The 21,236-nt window shown below is 37.3% G+C and overlaps 1 protein-coding gene across 3 annotated transcripts; it reads right to left on the reverse strand.

Annotated features, from left to right (window-relative positions):
- Nucleotides 1-802: 802 nt before the first annotated feature.
- aldh3b1 (aldehyde dehydrogenase 3 family, member B1) lies at nt 803-19,177 on the reverse strand. Of its 3 annotated transcripts, none has more exons than XM_059347065.1 (10): nt 19,068-19,177; nt 18,888-19,037; nt 18,127-18,237; nt 16,139-16,259; nt 9,272-9,357; nt 8,251-8,332; nt 4,011-4,403; nt 2,853-3,019; nt 2,679-2,778; nt 803-1,351 (listed from the first exon to the last, which is right to left on the reverse strand). In XM_059347065.1, exons 1-10 carry the CDS (start codon nt 19,143-19,145, stop codon nt 1,164-1,166), a joined length of 1,476 nt encoding a protein of 491 aa, XP_059203048.1. In that variant the 5' UTR covers nt 19,146-19,177; the 3' UTR covers nt 803-1,163. The 3 variants fall into 3 exon arrangements, with proteins under 3 accessions (XP_059203048.1, XP_059203049.1, XP_059203046.1); XM_059347066.1 differs by having other exon boundaries at nt 19,098-19,163; XM_059347063.1 differs by having other exon boundaries at nt 18,888-19,149.
- Between the last annotated feature and the right edge of the window lie 2,059 nt (nt 19,178-21,236).

Raw genomic sequence — 21,236 nt, forward strand, 5'->3', positions numbered from 1 at the left:
ATGGAAAAGCTAACATGCTGCAAACCCAACATCAGCCTGTGAAATATTTAATCGCCAGTCCTTTACTTAAAATATGATCCCATCATTGTATAATTTCATTTGTTGAGTTCAATTTGTTTGCTGAGTTAAGTTGTTCATGAGAAGAGTTTAAAAGTTGCTTAAAACCTTGTTTGTGTAAATGCTAAACTGAGTTGGTATGTAAAATATAGCGAATTAGTCTGTAATAAAATTCAGAGTTAAATTATTTCAGACTGGGGAAAACTTCTTGGAATGATCCATGAAGTCAGTGGAACAAGGTGAGGCCAAGCAGAAATCCAACAGCAAAACTGCATCCAACAAACCCACAACATGTCGATACAGTTTGTTCCCTTGTAAACACACTTTGGCGCAGCACTTCGAAAGGACACACCACCTGTATCAGTCACATGATTTTTTTTAAAGCGATACACGCACCAATACGGGGTTTCACTCTTGTGTGCTCGGCACAGTGGTGACGCACCAGTGTTGTTCGTCCCATCACTAATATTTACGTAGGAAGTGTTGCAGCATTACACTGTTTCCGATCGGACGCCTTTTAGGGGAACTCCGCCCCATTAAAGAGAGCCACACCCTCTTTTAGTGGAGCTCCGCCCCTTTGTGTGATAGGCCTCCACCTGGTCAGTAACACAGTAATTCACTCTGGATTTCCACCCTGACTCATCTCATCTGGAGTCTATTTATCCTACCTATCTTTAGGAGTTTTAAAGAGGCTACAAGGTTCCATTTAACAATAATATGAATGTTTTTGTTAAAGAACAGAACCTCTCAAAGAAATCGTTTAACATTAAAATTAGAATTTATTTTATTTACATAATTTTAGTGACACTCAAACATGTAAGAAAATAACCAAAACAATACAAAAGATTAACATTAAATAGGAAAACATATATATATATATATACCTGAAAAGTGTTGCAACAGGATTAAAATCAGACTAGATCAGTTAAACAGTCACAGAGCATTGATTGTGGAGCTCAGTGTGAAAAAAGACACGCACACACACACACATACACAGATTTTCCCTCCAGATTAAAAATGAATCATTAATACCATACATACATACAGAGACTTTCCCCAAACGTTCTCATTCACTCGCACGGAATAAAAAGCTGCAGCCAGCTGGATCACATGAGGGAGCAGCTGCTCTTGGCCGAGGTGCTCCAGCGCAGCCAGCTGAGTCTGGTCTGGGTGTACGGGGGGTAGCGCAGCCCGTTGAGCCTCTCCAGGGCCCAGCCCCGCAGCATGCAGGCCCGCCGGTGGCTCAGGGCCTCGAAGCCCCAGCGCCCATGATAACTGCCATAACCACTGGCCCCTGGAGGGAGGGGCCACAACAGGAGATCAGGAAAAAGAAAAGCAGTCAATGGTGGGGGCTCCGGACTTCCACGTCCCTCTTCATTACATTCACCCGTTTTGTTTAACTGAACTGGTTTGATTTTATTGCACTGCAGCAGAATAAAGACGCGTTTTCACTTCAGTCATTGGCAAAGTTTTTAATACTTTTCTATGAAAACAAACCCTTGTGTCGTCTTTCCTGAGATGCTCTGACTCATCCAGGCGGCAACCTCCGTCCTGCTAACAGGCTAACAGTTAGCTCTGTAGCAGTACAGTGTGTATGTGCTAACAGGCTAACAGTTAGCTCTGTAGCAGTACAGTGTGTATGTGCTAACAGGCTAACAGTTAGCTCTGTAGCAGTACAGTGTGTATGTGCCAACAGGCTAACAGTTAGCTCTGTAGCAGTACAGTGTGTATGTGCTAACAGGCTAACAGTTAGCTCTGTAGCAGTACAGTGTGTATGTGCTAACAGGCTAACAGTTAGCTCTGTAGCAGTACAGTGTGTATGTGCTAACAGGCTAACAGTTAGCTCTGTAGCAGTACAGTGTGTATGTGCTAACAGGCTAACAGTTAGCTCTGTAGCAGTACAGTGTGTATGTGCTAACAGGCTAACAGTTAGCTCTGTAGCAGTACAGTGTGAATGTGCTAACAGGCTAACAGTTAGCTCTGTAGCAGCACAGTGTGTATGTGCTAACAGGCTAACAGTTAGCTCTGTAGCAGTACAGTGTGTATGTGCTAACAGGCTAACAGTTAGCTCTGTAGCAGTACAGTGTGTATGTGCTGCTGCTGCAGGAGGTGTTCACTTAGTGATCTCTGTTTGTTTACAACAAGCACCAGACACTCTGTGCACAGTTAGCGATGCCGGTTAATTCACCATCACAATGTTTATGATCAGCAGAGACGCTGTGCATAATTAGCCATGCTGCTTTGTTTATGAACAGCTGACGTTGTGCACAGTTAGCGACGGCGGCCACAGTTGCTTCTCCTGTGTTGAATCTGTTGCTTATGTGGTCATATACATATCAATAATAATATTGATATAATATAATAATATGTAATTTAATATTAATATAATAATTGTATATATTCCAAATATATTTAGAATATATAAAACAATCTGAGTGGGTCCATTCTGCATAACGAGTACTTTTATTTTTAATACTTTAAGTTCATTTTGATGCTGATACTTTTGTACCTTTACTCCAGTAAGTTTTGAATGCAGGACTTTTACTGTAGTGGAGTCATTTCACAGTGTGTATTAGTACTTGTACTGCAGTAACGGAGCTGAATACTTGTTGTACACCTACCTACTCCTCCGAAGGGCAGGGTGGGCAGGGTCATGTGGAGGATCCCGTCGTTGGAGCAGAATCCTCCACTGCTGCTGTTCTGCAGCACCGTGTTCACCACCTTCAGAGAGGAAGAAACGGGGTGAAACACTGGAGTCTCCAGCTGTGAAGAAGTGTTCCTGTCTTTGTTCTTACTGAGGACTCGTCAGAGAAGACGTAGAGGGCCAGAGGCTTCTCCTGCCGGCCGATGAAGTCGATGCTCTCCTCCAGGGTCTCCACGGTGATGATGGGCAGGATGGGGCCGAAGATCTCCTCCTTCATCAGAGCATCGTCTTCCTCCACGTCCACCACCACCGTGGGAGCTGACACACACACACACACACACACACACACACACACACACACACACGAGCACAAATATTCAGTATTTATATATATGTATATATGTAATGTTCTTTATTCTTTTCTCATATAAATATAAACATTTCTGATACTCTAATATGTTCTAACAGACTATAAATGACCCATTTTAAGCATTTTTTAGACATTTTAAAATTTGACCATTTTTGACAAAAATCAACATGACTATTATTTTGAAAGGGTCACTTTTGACATCCCATAATATGGTGTTTTTACTGTCGTTTCTGGCCATATGATGCTCTAATATGTTTCAACAGACAATAATTGACCCATTTAAAGCATTTTTTTAGGCATTTTAAAATGTGATCATTTTTGACAAAAATCGACATGCTATAGTATGACTTTTATTTTGAAAGGGTCACTTTTGGACATCCCATAATATGGTGTTTTTCTGTCGTTTCTGGCCATATGATGCTCTAATATGTTTCAACAGACTATAATCAACCCATTTCGAGAATTTTTAGACATTTTAAAATTCGACCATTAGTGACAAAAATCGACATGCTATAGTATGACTTTTATTTTGAAAGGGTCACTTTTGTCAAATTTACCAGAAAAAGTTTAATTTTTAAAGACAAATTTATGATAAAAAATTGTCAAACATACGAGAAAAAAGTGACACATTTATGAGAAAAAACGTCACAAATTTACGAGAAAAATTTACAAATTTACGAGAAAAAAGTGACAAATTAACCAGAAAAAGTGAGACGTTTACGGGCAAAAATTGTCAAATTTACAAGAAAAAAGTGACAAATTTAAAAACTAAATTAAAACTAAGCATTTTCCAAAAAATAAAAACTAACCAAAACTAGCTAAACTCACTCTAGAAACTCATTAAAACTAACTGAATTTGAAAACAAAAAATCGCAAAGAAATTAGAAAACTAAAACTAATGAAGAATCCAGAACTATTACAGCCTCAGTGTGAACCCACCCATGTACTGGTCCTCCTGGTGGCTCTCTCCTCCGATCACCACCTTCCCTCTGGAGCGTCCCAGTAGTTCGGTCAGGCGGGTCCAGTGTCGGGGGGACACGATGCGGGACAGGTCCGGACTGCTCTGAGGGTCCTGGCTGTAGAACTCCTCCAGGGTTTGGCGTAGCGCCGGCAGCAGAGCGTCCCGGGTGTCTGGAGAACACAGGACGTAGTCCGGAGCCACGCAGCTCTGGCCCAGGTTAAAGTATTTAGCCCAGACCAGACGGCGAGCCGCCGCCTTGATGTCGATCCGACCGAATATTATACACGGAGACTTCCCGCCCAGCTCCAACGTGACGGGGGTCAGGTGGAGGGAGGCGGCCTGCAGGACCACACGGGCCACAGCTTGAGAACCTGCAAATAGAGAGGAGGAAAAATAGAGTCAGGAGGATTCATCCCTTAGAGCAGGGGTCTCAACCTTTTTGAGTTGCGACCCCCAATTTAACATGCATGTTGTCCGCTACCCCCACTCATTGAACACAATCTCACATGGACAGTTCAGATCACCCAAAAAAGAAACAAAACTACCAGAAAAGACACAAAATGACCAAAAAAAGACACAAAATGACCAAAAAAAGAAACAAAATTACCAAAAAGACAGAAAATGACTAAAAAAAAGAAACAAAATGACCAAAAAAAGGAAACAAAATGACCAAAAAAGACACAAATTGACCACAAAATGATCAAAAAAGACACAAAACTACCAGAAAAGACACAAAATGACCAAAACAGACACAAAATTTTCAAAAAAGAAACAAAATTACCAAAGAGACAGAAAATGACTAAAAAAAAGAAACAAAATGACCAAAAAAAGGAAACAAAATGACCAAAAAAGACACAAATTGACCACAAAATGATCAAAAAAGACACAAAACTACCAGAAAAGACACAAAATGACCAAAACAGACACAAAATTATCAAAAAAGAAACAAAATTACCAAAAAGACAGAAAATGACTAAAAAAAAGAAACAAAATGACCAAAAAAAGGAAACAAAATGACCAAAAAAGACACAAATTGACCACAAAATGATCAAAAAAAAGACACAATATGACAAAAAAAAGACACAATATGACAAAAAAAGACATTAAGTGACCAAAAAGACTAAAACACATTAACACATGAACACTTTAACACAGTGGAGACAGAGCTGACTTCCTAAATGATTTGGCGACCCCCAGAAATCATCTCGCGACCCCAATTGGGGTCCCGACCCCAAGGTTGAGAATAGCTGCCTTAGAGCAGGGGTCTCAAACTGGCGGCCCGCGGGCCAATTGTGGCCCTCGTGACGATATTTTGTGGCCCCCACCTTGATATGAAAGTTTAATGTGAGTTTTATATGAATGGCACTTTACCGTGTTGTGTGTGGAAGGTCCCTTTATTGCTCCAGCTGGAGCTTTGTTTCACTTGTTTCTATGACGACGTTTAAGAAAACAATAATAATAATAATAGTAATTTTGTGTCTTTTTTTTTTAATAGTAATTTTGTGTCTTTTTTTAAAGTAATTTTGTGTCTTTTATTTTTAGTAATTTTGTATCTCTTTTAGTAAGTTTGTATCTTTTTAAGTAATTTTGTGTCTTTTTTGGTAATTTTGTGTCTTTTTTAGTAATTTTGTATCTTTTTTAGTAAGTTTGTATCTTTAAGTAATTTTGTGTCTTTTTTAGTAATTTTGTGTCTTTTTTAAATAATTTTGTGTCTTTTTTAGTAATTGTGTGTATTTTTTGGTAATTTTGTGTCTTTTTTTGTAATTTTGTATCTTTTTTAGTAAGTTTGTATCTTTTTAAGTAATTTTGTGTCTTTTTTAGTAATTTTGTGTCTTTTTTAAATAATTTTGTGTCTTTTTTAGTACTTTTGTGTATTTTTTGGTAATTTTGTGTCTTTTTTTTGTAATTTTGTATCTTTTTTAGTAATTTTGTGTCTTTTTTTTGTAATTTTGTATCTTTTTTAGTAATTTTGTGTCTTTTTTTGGTAATTTTTTTTTTTTTTTGGGTCATTGTGATACTGCCTCCAGCGGCCCCCAGGTAATTTGAGTCTGAGACCCCTGATCTAGGGGGTCCGAGGGCTTATTTTGACAGTCTTCTTGTAAATTCTGTGGTGGATTTAACACACTGTGCTCTTATTTTGAAAGCTGCATTGTTTAGCGACAGGAAGTACTAGTAGCTTTTTGTGACTAACACAACTTTAATTGTTAGCTAATGTTAGCTTGTGGCTAACAAACGGCATAATGCAGCAGTGTGTTTGGACCGTTTGGACCTCTGACGGCCCGGAAACAGGTTGGTAGGATTTAGTATTTAATAATTAGACGCTCACAGAAAGATGATGTGGGGACGGGACTGAGACAGACAGAGATATTCAGTGTGTGTGTGTGTGTGTGTGTGTGTGCCTCATGTCTCTAGGAGGACGGAGAGGTGGGCGGGGCTTAGACTGACTGACAGGTGACACTCTGCTGAGCAGAGACACAACACTAAAAAACTTTATATGATGAATAGTGTAGATAAACCTTCAGTAGGTTAAACGTTAGTGCAGCACATGAGACTCATGTCACCAGTCTAGTCATTAATGGAAACCCTTAGTTACTACGGCAACAAGGAGGAATGTTGGGAATGTTAGGTAGGAATGTTTGCTGCCTCTTGGCCTGGAAGAAGAGGTTCTTAATCTCAATGGGATATTTCCTGGGTCAACTAAGGTTAAATAAAAAGGTTGACAGTATCATGATATGCATTTTTTTTACTCATAAAAAAATAAATACCGGTATAATCGTGAACGATATGATACGGCACACCTCTAGTGCCAGGATATACATGATTCTAGAAACTTCTTTGGATCTGAGCATTGATTTATTGTGTTCTTTGTTCCAGACCGTGTTTCCTTGGTGAGAACACTGAGACACACAGAGATCTGAGGAGGCTTTCACCTGTGTCTTTTTTTGGGTCATTTTGTGTCTTTTTTAAATAATTTTGTGTCTTTTTTTTTGTAATTTTGTGTATTTTTTGGGTCATTTTGTGTCTTTTTTTTAGTAATTTTGTGTATTTTTGGGGTCATTTTGTGTCTTTTTTTTTGTAATTTTGTGTCTTTTTTAATAATTTTGTGTCTTTTTTTAGTAATTTTGTGTATTTTTTGGGTCATTTTGTGTCTTTTTTTGTACTTTTGCGTGGGTTTTTTGGTATTTTTTGTGTCTTTTTAAAAGAATTTGTGTTTTATTTGGTAATTCTATGTTTTTTTTTAGTAAGTTTTCTGTATTTTTTTGGTCGTTTTGTGTCTCTTTTGGGTCATTTTGTGTCTTTTTAATAATTGTGTGTCTATTTTAGTAATTTTGTGTCTTTTTAATAGTAATTTTGTGTCTTTTTTTAGTAATCTTGTGTATTTTTGGGGTAATTTTGTGTCTTTTTGTGGTAATTTTGCGGGGGTTTTGGGTAATTTTTGTGTCTTTTTTAATAAATTTGTGTCTTTTTAAAATAATTTGTGTCGGTTTAAAATAATTTGTGTCTTTTTTGGTAATTCTATCTTTTTTTTTGTAAGTTTTCTGTATTTTTGGGGTCATTTTGTGTCTCTTTTAGGTCATTTTGGGTCTTTTTAATAATTGTGTGTCTTTTTTTGTAACTTTGTGTATTTTTTAAATAATTTTGTGTCTTCTTTAATAAATTTGTGTCTTTTTAAAATAATGTGTGTCTTTTTTTGGTCATTTTGTGTCTTTTTGATAATTTTGTGTCTTTTTGGTGATTCTGTGTATTTTTTTAAAATAATTTGTCTTTATTTGGTAATTTTGTGTCTTTTTTAGTAATTTTGTGTCTTTTTTGGGTCATTTTGGGTCTTTTTAATAATTGTGTGTCTTTTTTTGTAACTTTGTGTCTTTTTTTTTAGTAATTGTGTGTATTTTTTAAATAACTTTGTGTCTTCTTTAATAAATTTGTGTCTTTTTAAAATAATGTGTGTCTTTTTTTGGTCATTTTGTGTCTTTTTAATAATTTTGTGTCTTTTTGGTGATTCTGTGTATTTTTTTAAATAATTTGTCTTTATTTGGTAATTTTGTGTCTTTTTTTAGTAATTTTGTGTCTTTTTTAGTCATTTTGTGTGTTTTTTGGGTCATTTTGTGTGTTTTTTTGGAATTTTGTGGCAACATTTTGTTCTTGTTACTAGTGTAAAACAAAGTGTGTTTCCTTGGTGTGAACACTGAGACACACAGAGATCTGAGGAGGCTTCACCTGTGTAGAAGATGTGGTCAAATCTGTTCTGGAGAAGCATTTTGGTCTCTTCTGCTCCACCACGAACCACCGCATAACAGTCCTGGAACAGAGACACAGAACATGTCCACATAAAGGACTCAGGCCTCGGATGGTTCAGCCTTCTGTTCTTTTACACATGAAATCATGTTCCCACAAGTGGAACATGTGACAGTGGAACAGAAGCTGTCCAACCTGATAATGACATCACTAAATCATGAAAAATCTCATAAACTTGAGGACAAAATTGACAATAGTTCTGTACTTCTGAGTGTATTCAAGTGTTTTTGATAGTTTCTGGAAATGAACCACACATCAAAATCTGTAGTGTTTTTTTTTCAGTGTTAATAATTCTGAGTTAGTGGGTGTTGATTTTGGAGTTGTTTTAACACTTAAACACAAGTGAATTACATGTTAACACCTGAGTTCGATTCACTTCAGCTGGAGTTGGTTTTCAGGTTTAATGACTTGTATGTTCGGCTAAAGACAGAATGTTTCATAAAACAACACAATGAATGTTAATTATCACATGAGTGAAAGGAAATAACATGATTTTAGGGTTAAAAAATACACTTTAATGTGTCAAAGTAACACAATGAATGTTAAAAATGAACACTCACAGTGAAAGGGAATAACACGATTTTAGCGTTGAAAATACACTTTAATGTGTCATAAAATAACACGATGTGTGTTAAAAATTAACACTAATTAACACACGATTTGGAGTTAAAAGTGCACTTATGTGGTGTCATAAAACAACACCAAGGGTGTCGAATATTTAACACTATTAAAGAGTTAAAATATTAACACTTTTCAAAGTGTAATTTTAACTCAGAGTCCGTGAGAACTATATAAACTCAGAAAAAGTGTTAAATTTAACACTCTGTGAGTTGAATTAATGCTCCAGGTTTTGCTGTGTACCCACAAATATTATAAAACAAACTTTGGACTAATGTCATGTGTCAGTAGAAGAAGAACAGCAGAAACAAGGTGCTGTGGTTACCTGAGACAGGTATCTGGGGACGAGCTCCGCCATCAGACTCTCTGTAGCAGCGCTGACCTCTGAAGGCTTCAGAACCACACAGTTCCCTGGTAGAACCAACAACATCCAGTCAGGACACACACCAGCTGGGCTTTAACATGGTTCTAAGGTGCTTTAACATGGTTCTAAGGTGGTTCTAAGGTGGTTTTAACATGGTTCTAAGGTGGTTCTAAGGTGGTTTTAACATGGTTCTAAGGTGGTTCTAAGGTGCTTTAACATGGTTCTAAGGTGCTTTTGACATGGTTCAAAGGTGGTTTTAACATGGTTCTAAGGTGGTTTTAACATGGTTCTAAGGTGGTTTTAACATGGTTCTAAGGTGGTTTTAACATGGTTCTAAGGTGCTTTAACATGGTTCTAAGGTGGTTTAACATGGTTCTAAGGTGGTTTTAACATGGTTCTAAGGTGGTTTTAACATGGTTCTAAGGTGGTTTTAACATGGTTCTAAGGTGGTTTTAACATGGTTCTAAGGTGGTTCTAAGGTGGTTTTAACATGGTTCTAAGGTGGTTCTAAGGTGCTTTAACATGCTTCTAAGGTGCTTTAACATGGTTCTAAGGTGGTTTAACATGGTTCTAAGGTGGTTTTAACATGGTTCTAAGGTGGTTTTAACATGGTTCTAAGGTGGTTTTAACATGGTTCTAAGGTGGTTTTAACATGGTTCTAAGGTGCTTTAACATGGTTCTAAGGTGGTTTTAACATGGTTCTAAGGTGGTTTCAACATGGTTCTAAGGTGCTTTAACACGGTTCTAAGGTGGTTTCAACATGGTTCTAAGGTGCTTTAACACGGTTCTAAGGTGGTTTCAACATGGTTCTAAGGTGCTTTAACACGGTTCTAAGGTGGTTTCAACATGGTTCTAAGGTGGTTTAACATGGTTCTAAGGTGGTTTAACATGGTTCTAAGGTGGTTTAACATGGTTCTAAGGTGCTTTAACATGGTTCTAAGGTGGTTTAACATGGTTCTAAGGTGGTTTTAACATGGTTCTAAGGTGGTTTTAACATGGTTCTAAGGTGGTTTTAACATGGTTCTAAGGTGGTTTTAACATGGTTCTAAGGTGGTTCTAAGGTGGTTTTAACATGGTTCTAAGGTGGTTCTAAGGTGCTTTAACATGCTTCTAAGGTGCTTTAACATGGTTCTAAGGTGCTTTAACATGGTTCTAAGGTGGTTTAACATGGTTCTAAGGTGGTTTTAACATGGTTCTAAGGTGGTTTTAACATGGTTCTAAGGTGGTTTTAACATGGTTCTAAGGTGCTTTAACATGGTTCTAAGGTGGTTTTAACATGGTTCTAAGGTGGTTTCAACATGGTTCTAAGGTGCTTTAAAACGGTTCTAAGGTGGTTTCAACATGGTTCTAAGGTGCTTTAACACGGTTCTAAGGTGGTTTCAACATGGTTCTAAGGTGGTTTAACATGGTTCTAAGGTGGTTTAACATGGTTCTAAGGTGGTTTAACATGGTTCTAAGGTGGTTTTAAGCCCAAACTGAACCAAACTGTTGGATAAAAGCAACATTTAGTGGAGACAGCCTGAAGACTACACTGTAAAAAAGGTGTTTAGTCTAAAAACCAGATCAAACAGTAAATCTAAAGGTCTAAAACCAGATCAAACAGTAAATCTAAAGGTCTAAAACCAGATCAAACAGTAAATCTAAAGGTCTAAAACCAGATCAAACAGTAAATCTAAAGGTCTAAAACCAGATCAAACAGTAAATCTAAAGGTCTAAAACCAGATCAAACAGTAAATCTAAAGGTCTAAAACCAGATCAAACAGTAAATCTAAAGGTCTAAAACCAGATCAAACAGTAAATCTAAAGGTCTAAAACCAGATCAAACAGTAAATCTGAGGGAAATGATCTTGCTGCATGTACAGATAATTTACCTTGACAAGATTTATTAAATTAAGATTATTACATTTAAGTCTTTTGTGTCTTTTTTGGTGATTTGATGTGTATTTGTGTCTTTTTGTGTCTTTTTTTGGTGATTTTACGTGTTTTTGTGTCTTTTTGTGTCTTTTTTTGGTCATTTTGTGTCTTTTTTGGTGTTTTTTTGTCTTTTTTGTGATTTTATGTCTTTTGTTTCTTTTTTGGTCATATTAAGTCTTTTTGTGTCTTTTTTAGTGTCTTTTTTTGGTCACAAAATGACCAAAATAGACAAAAGATGTATAAAGGAGATAAAGTAAAGCTGCCAGCAGTGATGAACTGGCCCGAGCAGAGTGACCTGATGATTATTTGGTTCTTACCAAGATAAAAAAAACTTTAGATTTAGAAGTGTTCATCATCATTCATTTATCTGGTTTTAAGAGTTAATTTATTATTTTAATTGTTCAACATGCTTATTTCTAGATTTAATAATCTTAATTTAATAAATCTTGTCAAGGTAAATTATCTGTCCATGCAGCAAGATCATTTCCCTCAGATTTACTGTTTGATCTGGTTTTAGACCTTTAGATTTACTGTTTGATCTGGTTTTAGACCTTTAGATTTACTGTTTGATCTGGTTTTAGACCTTTAGATTTACTGTTTGATCTGGTTTTAGACCTTTAGATTTACTGTTTGATCTGGTTTTAGACCTTTAGATTTACTGTTTGATCTGGTTTTAGACCTTTAGATTTACTGTTTGATCTGGTTTTAGACCTTTAGATTTACTGTTTGATCTGGTTTTAGACCTTTAGATTTACCTTTTGATCTGGTTTTAGACCTTTAGATTTACTGTTTGATCTGGTTTTAGACCTTTAGATTTACTGTTTGATCTGGTTTTAGACCTTTAGATTTACTGTTTGATCTGGTTTTAGACCTTTAGATTTACTGTTTGATCTGGTTTTAGACCTTTAGATTTACTGTTTGATCTGGTTTTAGACCTTTAGATTTACTGTTTGATCTGGTTTTAGACCTTTAGATTTACTGTTTGATCTGGTTTTTAGACCTTTAGATTTACTGTTTGATCTGGTTTTAGACCTTTAGATTTACTGTTTGATCTGGTTTTAGACCTTTAGATTTACTGTTTGATCTGGTTTTAGACCTTTAGATTTACTGTTTGATCTGGTTTTAGACCTTTAGATTTACTGTTTGATCTGGTTTTAGACCTTTAGATTTACTGTTTGATCTGGTTTTAGACCTTTAGATTTACTGTTTGATCTGGTTTTAGACTAAACACCTTTGTTACAGTGTAAGTAAACACGTGATGGAGTACACCATGTAAAGACGTTGTAATGTCCTGACAACACCTGAATGTTTCAACAAGTCTCATCAAGATAATGAATATGATAGACGAGTCACCTGCATAACGACATGATTCATCACACGAGAAGCTGCAGGTTCACATTCCACCACTGACATGTTGATGATCATATACAATGTAGCTGTGAGCAGTTGGTGCTGTTTGAAAATTATAATTCAGTTTGTTTTATTTGTAATGCACTTTACATTGAAGGAAATTTCAAGGTTAAAAGCATAACAGTCTAATTATAAAAAGGATAAAACAGCTAAAAACAGAAGAAAAAGTATCATATACACACTACAGGCCAAAAGTCTGGAAGCAAGAAAAAAAAAGAGTTTCATTGTTAAACTTTGCAACAAAATAAACCTGATTATTGTATAAAGAGTCTCTTATTAGAACACATGTTGACTCTAATTATCAGCTCTTTGGGTTTTTATTGCTTAGACTTTGTGTTTCCTTCTTTCCTTAATGTATAAATCTGAACTCTTGTTTCTTTTGTCAGAGATATGAACACAGTTGAGATTTATTGGCATTTTTGGATCCAAACTCTCAAAAGACAAAGAGATAAAGTGAATAATGTTCCTCTCCTGTCTCCTTGTCTCCTCTCCTGTCTCCTCTCTCATCTCCTCTCTCCTCCACTGTCTCCTTGTCTCCTCTCTCGTCGCCTTGTCTCCTCTCCTGTCTCCTTGTCTCCTCTCCTGTCTCCTGTCTCCTCTCCTGTCTCCTTGTCTCCTCTCCTGCCTCCTTGTCTCCTCCCCTTGTCTCCTCTCTCATCTCCTCTCCTGTCTCCTTGTCTCCTCTCCTTTCTCCTCCACTGTCTCCTTGTCTCCTCTCTCATCTCCTCTCCTTTCTCCTCGTCTCCTCTCTCGTCTCCTCTCCTTTCTCCTCATCTCCTCTCCTGTCTCCTCGTCTCCTTGTCTCCTCTCTCATCTCCTCTCCTGTCTCCTCTCCTGTCTCCTCTTCTCCTCTCCTGTCTCCTCTCCTGTCTCCTCTTCTCCTCTCCTGTCTCCTCTCCTGTCTCCTGTCTCCTCTCCTGTCTCCTTGTCTCCTCTCCTGCCTCCTTGTCTCCTCCCCTTGTCTCCTCTCTCATCTCCTCTCCTGTCTCCTTGTCTCCTCTCCTTTCTCCTCCACTGTCTCCTTGTCTCCTCTCTCATCTCCTCTCCTTTCTCCTCGTCTCCTCTCTCGTCTCCTCTCCTTTCTCCTCATCTCCTCTCCTGTCTCCTCGTCTCCTTGTCTCCTCTCTCATCTCCTCTCCTGTCTCCTCTCCTGTCTCCTCTTCTCCTCTCCTGTCTCCTCTCCTGTCTCCCTGTCTCCTCTCCTGTCTCCTTGTCTCCTTGTCTCCTCTCTCATCTCCTCTCCTGTCTCCTCTCCTGTCTCCTCTTCTCCTCTCCTGTCTCCTCTCCTGTCTCCTTGTCTCCTCTCCTTCCTGTTGAACTGAAGTTGTGACTCTTCCTAATCTCCTCCACCCTAAAACTAAGCCCTTCTTTTCTGTTGGTAACATTTATTCACCAATGGTCTGATAACATCAATGTTTACCTAAAGGTCAATGGAGGAAAATGGTTCAATTCAATAAAGGTAAAGTCTGATCATGTAGTAAACACATCCAGAAATAACCCTGACCAAAATAGACAAAAAATGTACAAAAGAGACAAAGTAAAGCTGCCAGCAGTGATGAACTGGCCCGAGCAGAGTGACCTGATGATTATTTGGTTCTTACCAAGATAAAAAAAACTTTAGATTTAGAAGTGTTAGATCATTTATCTGGTTTTAAGAGTTAATTTATTATTTTAAGTGTCCAACATGCTTATTTCTAGATTTAATAATCTTAATTTAATAAATCTTGTCAAGGTAAATTATCTGTCCATGCAGCAAGATCATTTCCCTCAGATTTACTGTTTGATCTGGTTTTAGACCTTTAGATTTACTGTTTGATCTGGTTTTAGACCTTTAGATTTACTGTTTGATCTGGTTTTAGACCTTTAGATTTACTGTTTGATCTGGTTTTAGACCTTTAGATTTACTGTTTGATCTGGTTTTAGACCTTTAGATTTACTGTTTGATCTGGTTTTAGACCTTTAGATTTACTGTTTGATCTGGTTTTAGACCTTTAGATTTACTGTTTGATCTGGTTTTTAGACTAAACACCTTTTTATCAGTGTGCTAAATGCCAAGTAAACACGTGATCACACTCTTTCACAGTGTTGTTGTTGTTGCTGTTGTTGTTTAAGTTGAACATGAGGAGATACTGAGTGGTGTAGTGTTTACACACTGCTCAAAAGAATAAAGGGAACACTTTAACAACACAATGTAACTCCAAGTCAGTCACACTTCTGTGAAATCAAACTGTCACTTAAGAAGCAACGCTGATTGACAATCAATGTCACATGCTGTTGTGCAGACGGAATAAACAACAGGTGGAAATTATAGACAATTAGCAAGACACTCCCAATGAAGGAGTGGTCCTGCATCAACGTTGGATCAGCCTCTAGTGGGTTTTTCCACTTTAATTTGGAGTGTGACTCCAAATCCAGACCTCCATGGGTTAATACAATATATTTCCATTGATCATTTTTGTGATTTTGTTGTCAGCCATTGGTGGACTCAGACTGTTTGATGGGCGAAAAAATAAAAAGGGCCCATTCTGCACAACATGGAGCCCCACCAGCAGCAACAAGCTCTGATGCTTCATGTATGATGAAATAATCCTCAACCTTGACTACAATTAGCATTAAGTTAAAGGAGATTCAGATCAAAGTAATTAATGATCTGGTATTGACAATTAAAGCCATCGAATCAAACCATCTAGGGGGGTTCAGGGGCCCCTCCGGGAGAAAATTTGTACATTTTTAAGTAAAATGCATCAATCTAATCCACTTTGAGAGCTAAATGAGAGCAAACACCTCACATAACATTTTTCACAGTTGGGTGATATTGTATTATAGAATCTTTATTGATATCCTACTGTGACATTTTTTTAAATCACTGCAGATCATTTTCTTCACTGGGATTCTTTTTCTCTCTCTATTCCAAGGGCACCTTATCGTGTTTTTTTAAACTTGGCATCTAATTGCGCTTTTCTATTACAGGTACATGCATCTAAGTATGAATCTGCTTTTTGCTTCGTTATCCATTGCTGATTTTAGTACGACTCGATGTAGCTGTTCGTCATAGCGACGCCACATGAAAGCAACGCCTCTTTTGCTTTCCCCGTTCGTCGGCTACCAAAGAGAGGCACCATGGCACCAGAAGGGCACTAAAAGGGCACTAATTAAGGCACATTATCAAGTTTTTTTGCTCTAGAGGGCACATAATCATAATGTTTTGTATGAAGGGGCACCCTAGAGGGCACCCAACCATTTTTCTGCATGTGTAAAGGGCAGCCAATAAGGCACTTCCTCTCGTTTTCACCACTTTAGAGGCACTTTAGAGGCACTTTAGAGGCACTTTAGCGCTTTTTCATCCACGGAGGCACGAGGGGGGACTCCCCCCTCTGAGTCCGCCACTGTTGAACAAAGTATTTAACAAGAATATTTCATTCATTCAGATCTAGGATGTGTTATTTTCAGTGTTCCCTGTGTTTATTGTTGTGAGCAGTGTATATGTAGTGGTGGTGTTGGTACCTGCAGCGATGGCTGCCACCAGCGGCAGCAGCAGGAGCTGCAGCGGGTAGTTCCACGGTCCGATGATCAACACAACTCCCAGCGGTTCCCTCCGCACAAAACAGTCATCGAACTTAGTGGCCTGAAGGTAGAAAAAGTTTAAAATGTATTAGACAGTACATCAGTATCAACTTGGTTTTACTTTCGAAATGCAATTTATTCAACACTTATTACACTGATTTATACAGGAAGTGAAGGCGTCCTACTCATCCTGAAGAGTTTTTCTGGGATTCATGAAAGATAAAAGTCCAGATATTTTAATTATAGATATGTAGTTCCCATTGAACAGTTGCTAACAGTCTTTCTCCTGACTGCCAAGGATTCAACTTCAAAGTTTTGTCTTTGGTTTTTTGTGGTGTTGGTCACACAAATCAACATGTACCTATACCAGCCTGGGAGCACAGTGAGAGTCATGTTTTTATATTTCTCCAGTGCTTTAACATGATACAGCCTGCACTTCTTGGGGAGAAGCTGGAGAAAACAGGGACGGACCTGCACCTCACCTGCTGGATCCTGGACTGAGTATGTGAGGACCTGGGACTGTGTCTCGGACATGCTTGTCTGCAGTACGGGGTCCCACAGGGAACGGTCCTGGCTCCCTTCCTCTTTACCTTCTACACTGCAGACTTCACCCACAACACAAACACCTGCAGAAGTTCTCTGATGACTCTGCCACCGTCGGCCTCAACACAGATGGAGACGACAGGGAGCACCCGCCCATAGAGACATTGAGATCTTATAAGTACCTGTACAATAAACTGGACTGGACACACAACACTACTGCATGAACACCAGCATCCTCTCACATTCGGGTTTACCAGCTGATGAAAATGTGTGGCGTGAAAACTTCCACATGGCCAAAGATGCTCTTATGGCTTTAAGTGATGCCGCCTGGCTGCATACAATCACATTCACACACTTTAGATCACCGTATCAGCAGATTTCCTACTGGAAACACTCGAATAAACGAGGAACCGTCACCATGGAAACGGAGCCTGAATTTACTGTGCAATATTCTCTGTGCAATGGTCCATATCCAACTGCTGACTCTGTCTACATTGTATACAGGAGCATCTCAATACATTAGAATATGATGAAAAGTGCATTTCCAGTAGTTCTTTCATCCCGGTCTCCCTGTCCTGTCCACCTCTTTGTTATATTATATGTATGTTACGTATATATGTTTGGACGGGTTGATAGCTAATTTCGTTGTCCTAGTACTTGTTACTCTGTGCAATGACAATAAAGGCGATTCTGATTCTGATTTCCATATTAAACATACTTTTTAAAATTGATCTTTTGTAATATTCAATTTTTTTTGAGACACTGAATTTTAGGTCTTCATTAAATGTAAGCCATAATCATTATAATTAGAAGAAATTAAATAAATAAAGACAGGAAATGTTTTTTATTCTGTGTGTAATGGATCTATATAATGTGTTATTTCCACTTTCTGAACTGAATTACTGACATAAATCAACTTTTCTATGATTTATGTTTAATTTATGTTAAATTTATTGAGATGCAACTGTATAATGTTCTTACATTTTATTTATTTTATTTTTTAAATTGTCAATACTTTTTATATTTCTACTTGTTTAAATTGTAAATTGTTAATACTTTTTAATATTGTTTACTTGTTTATTTGCTAATACCTTTCTTATATTTCTTGTTTATACACTTGTTGAATATTTATTGTTGTTTTGCCATCCACTTGCTGCTGTAAAACTGGAAATTTCCCCGTTGTGGGACGAATAAAGGAAATCTTAATCTTAATCTTAGAGAAATAGAAATATTTTGGTAATCCTAACTGACCAAAAACAAGAATAGTTTAGTCTGATTTAAGGTTATGTGTCTTTTTATAGAGTGTATGTAAACATCTGGCTTCAACTGTACATGAAACTCAGTTAAAACACAGTTGTAAATCTTTTTTTTTTTTTTTTAATTACCAGGTTTTTGCTGACGTACTCGGGCTGCATCCAGCTTTTGAGGTTGGAGATGGCGAAGTGCAGCTCATTAGTGACGATAACAACCTCGGACATGATGGCCTCAAACTTTGGCTGATTGGAGGAAGAGAGAGGAACGTTAGTTAGGGTTTAAACTTATCACATAAATATATAAGAAACTGGATCCTACAGACAAACATTCACCACTCAGTTCTACCTGAAAGGAAAAATAAATGAGTGAAAATACTTTTTAAAGAACATGTTGAGGAACTTTTACTGTCAGAAAGTTTTGTTTAATTTCACCAATCACCAGAACAGTCTGTTAGTGTCAGGCTGGTTTTAAATGTGTAGTTGTGTGTATGAATTAATGTGTGTGTTGGTGTGTGTTCATATATGAGGCGCCAAATGTTACATTTAATGCGCATTTTTTCCGCTGGTATAAATGAAATATTTGGCCCACTTTCTTCACATTTAGCAAATTTTCCACACATTTAAGACATCATCCTTAGCCGCTTATCTGAACTGGGGTCACAAGAAATGTACGTATTTCCTTAATATTTAGCTTTACATTTAGATTTTACAGTTAGATTTAACATTTAGCGTATAGATAACATTTAATATTCATCTTATATGTGATATGAATTTCTGTCTTAAATGTGTGAAAATTAGCTAAATATTTGATTTATATCAGCGAAAAAACTGAATGAAATTTTACATTTGCCACCCCGTGTGTGTGTGTGTGTGTGTGTGTGTGTGTGTTGCACCTTTGCCAGGTCTTTGTGCAGTGCATTTAAAATCTGTTGCTCGTTTTCTTCGACCAAGGACAGAAGTTTGGTCAGCTGAGTTAGACGGAACTGCTCCGGTACTGTGATTCCTGACCGGAAGGAAGACCGCAGTCTGTCCAGGACCACCACCTGGCTCTGGGGGTCCATCCTGTCCTGGACCTGGCTCTGGGGGTCCATCCTGTCCTGGACCTGGCTCTGGGGGTCCATCCTGTCCAGGACCTGGCTCTGGGGGTCCATCCTGTCCTGTCCGTCCACCACCTGGCTCTGGGGGTCCATCCTGTCCTGTCCGTCCACCACCTGGCTCTGAGGGTCCTTCCTGTCCAGGACCTGGCTCTGGGGGTCCATCCTGTCCTGTCCGTCCACCACCTGGCTCTGGGGGTCCATCCTGTCCTGTCCGTCCACCACCTGGCTCTGGGGGTCCATCCTGTCACTGGGAAGACAGAAACAACAATGAAAGGAGTGCTTCTGACACTAGTTGAATAATAAATGTTGTATATTGTTGCATATATGAAGTCTTCTGTTATACATTTCCCAGGATAATTGATGGATCACCTGTTGCAGCTGAAATTAATTTGACCTTTATAAACATAAGACCTTTTCAAAAAAAGTGTGACGTCAATACGATTTTATCCCGATACTTGAATCGCAATACGACTTTATCCCAATACGATTTTATCCCGATTCTTGAATCGCCATACTTCTTTATCCCGATACATGAATCGCGATACGACTTTATCCCGATACATGAATCGCGGTACGACTTTATCCCGATTCTTGAATCGCCACACGACTTTATCCCGATTCTTGAATCGCCACACGACTTTATCCCGATTCTTGAATCGCCACACGACTTTATCCCGATTCTTGAATCGCCAAACGACTTTATCCCGATTCTTGAATCGCCATACGACTTTATCCCGATTCTTGAATCGCCATACGACTTTATCCCGATTCTTGAATCGCCATACGATTTTATCCCGATTCTTGAATCGCCATACGACTTTATCCCGATACTTGAATCGCGATGCGATTTTATCCCGATACTAAGCTTACTTTTATCTGACAGCTTTAGTTACTTTTCAGGGGGTTTAACATTTAAAAAAATAGATAAATTTAAAGTGATTAGACTTCATTTTTTAAGCACATAGCATTATATTAAGTAGTTAAAATGAGCCTTACTTTAAGAAAACGTAAATGCTGCTGATATAAATGCATCAATAGTAATATTTAGAATATATAAAACGATCTGAGTGGGTCCATTCTGCACAATGAGTACTTTTACTTTTGATACTTTAAGTACATTTTGATGCTGATACTTTTGTACTTTTACTTCAGTAAAACCAAAATTTACCAAAGATGAGGTAAAATAACCAAAAAACAAAATTACCTTTAAAAAAAGCCATAAAAGTTCCAAAAAATACGTAAAAAGACACAAAATTACAGGCAAAAACTCACAAAATTTTCAAAAAAAGAAACGAAATTCCAAAAAATAATTCAAATGACCAAAATAAGACACAAAATTACCAAAAAATACAAAAAAATTACTTACAATTACCAAAAAAGAGACATTTTTAAAAAAAAGACACACAATTACCCAAAAATTATGTAGATTTAGAATATATAAAACATTCTGCATAACAAGTAGCCTACGTTTACTTTTTATACTCTAAGTACATTTTGATGCTGATACTTTTGTACTTTTACTTCAGTAAAACCAAAATTTACCAAGAATGACCAAAGACGAGGTAAAAAACCCGAAAAAAATAAACAAAATTACCTTAAAAAAAAGCTATAAAAGTACCAAAAAATCATGTAAAAAGATACATTTTCAAAAAAGAAACAAAGTTACAAAAATAATTAAAATGACCAAAAAAGACACAAAATTACAAAAAAAAAATCAAAATGACCAAAAAAGACACAAAATTACAAAAAAGATTTACAATTACCAAAGAAGCAACAACATTTAAAAAAGACACAAAATTACCAAAGATGTATATATATTTACAATATATAAAACAATCTGAGTGGGTCCATTCTGCATAAAAAGTACTTTTACTTTTGATACTTTAAGTACATATTGATGCTGATACTTTTGTACTTTTACTTCAGTAAGTTTTGAATGCAGGACTTTTACTGTAGTGGAGTTATTTCACAGTGTGTATTAGTACTTTTACTGCAGTAAAGGAGCTGGATACTTGTTCTGCCGGTAGCTGTGTGACAGAGATATGAAGACAAACAATCGGCAGGTGATGTTAGATAATATTTAGCAACATGTGGGTAAATAACGTTAGTGGAACAATAAATCTATTAGTTTAGTCTTCAGTGTGT

This window comes from Centropristis striata, chromosome 13 (assembly GCF_030273125.1).
Source record: "Centropristis striata isolate RG_2023a ecotype Rhode Island chromosome 13, C.striata_1.0, whole genome shotgun sequence".
In the NCBI taxonomy this organism is placed as follows: Eukaryota; Metazoa; Chordata; class Actinopteri; order Perciformes; family Serranidae; genus Centropristis; species Centropristis striata.

Coding starts and splice junctions, on each gene's coding strand:
- aldh3b1 (XM_059347063.1), bottom strand. CDS start 19,145: ATGGACCCCCAGAGCCAGGTCCTGGACAGGATGGACCCCCAGAGCCAG. Junction 4,404..8,250: donor TGACCACATCTTCTACACAG/GTGAAGCCTCCT, acceptor CTCTATTTGCAG/GTTCTCAAGCTGTGGCCCGT. Junction 1,352..2,678: donor CCTGCCCTTCGGAGGAGTAG/GTAGGTGTACAA, acceptor CCCTCCCTCCAG/GGGCCAGTGGTTATGGCAGT.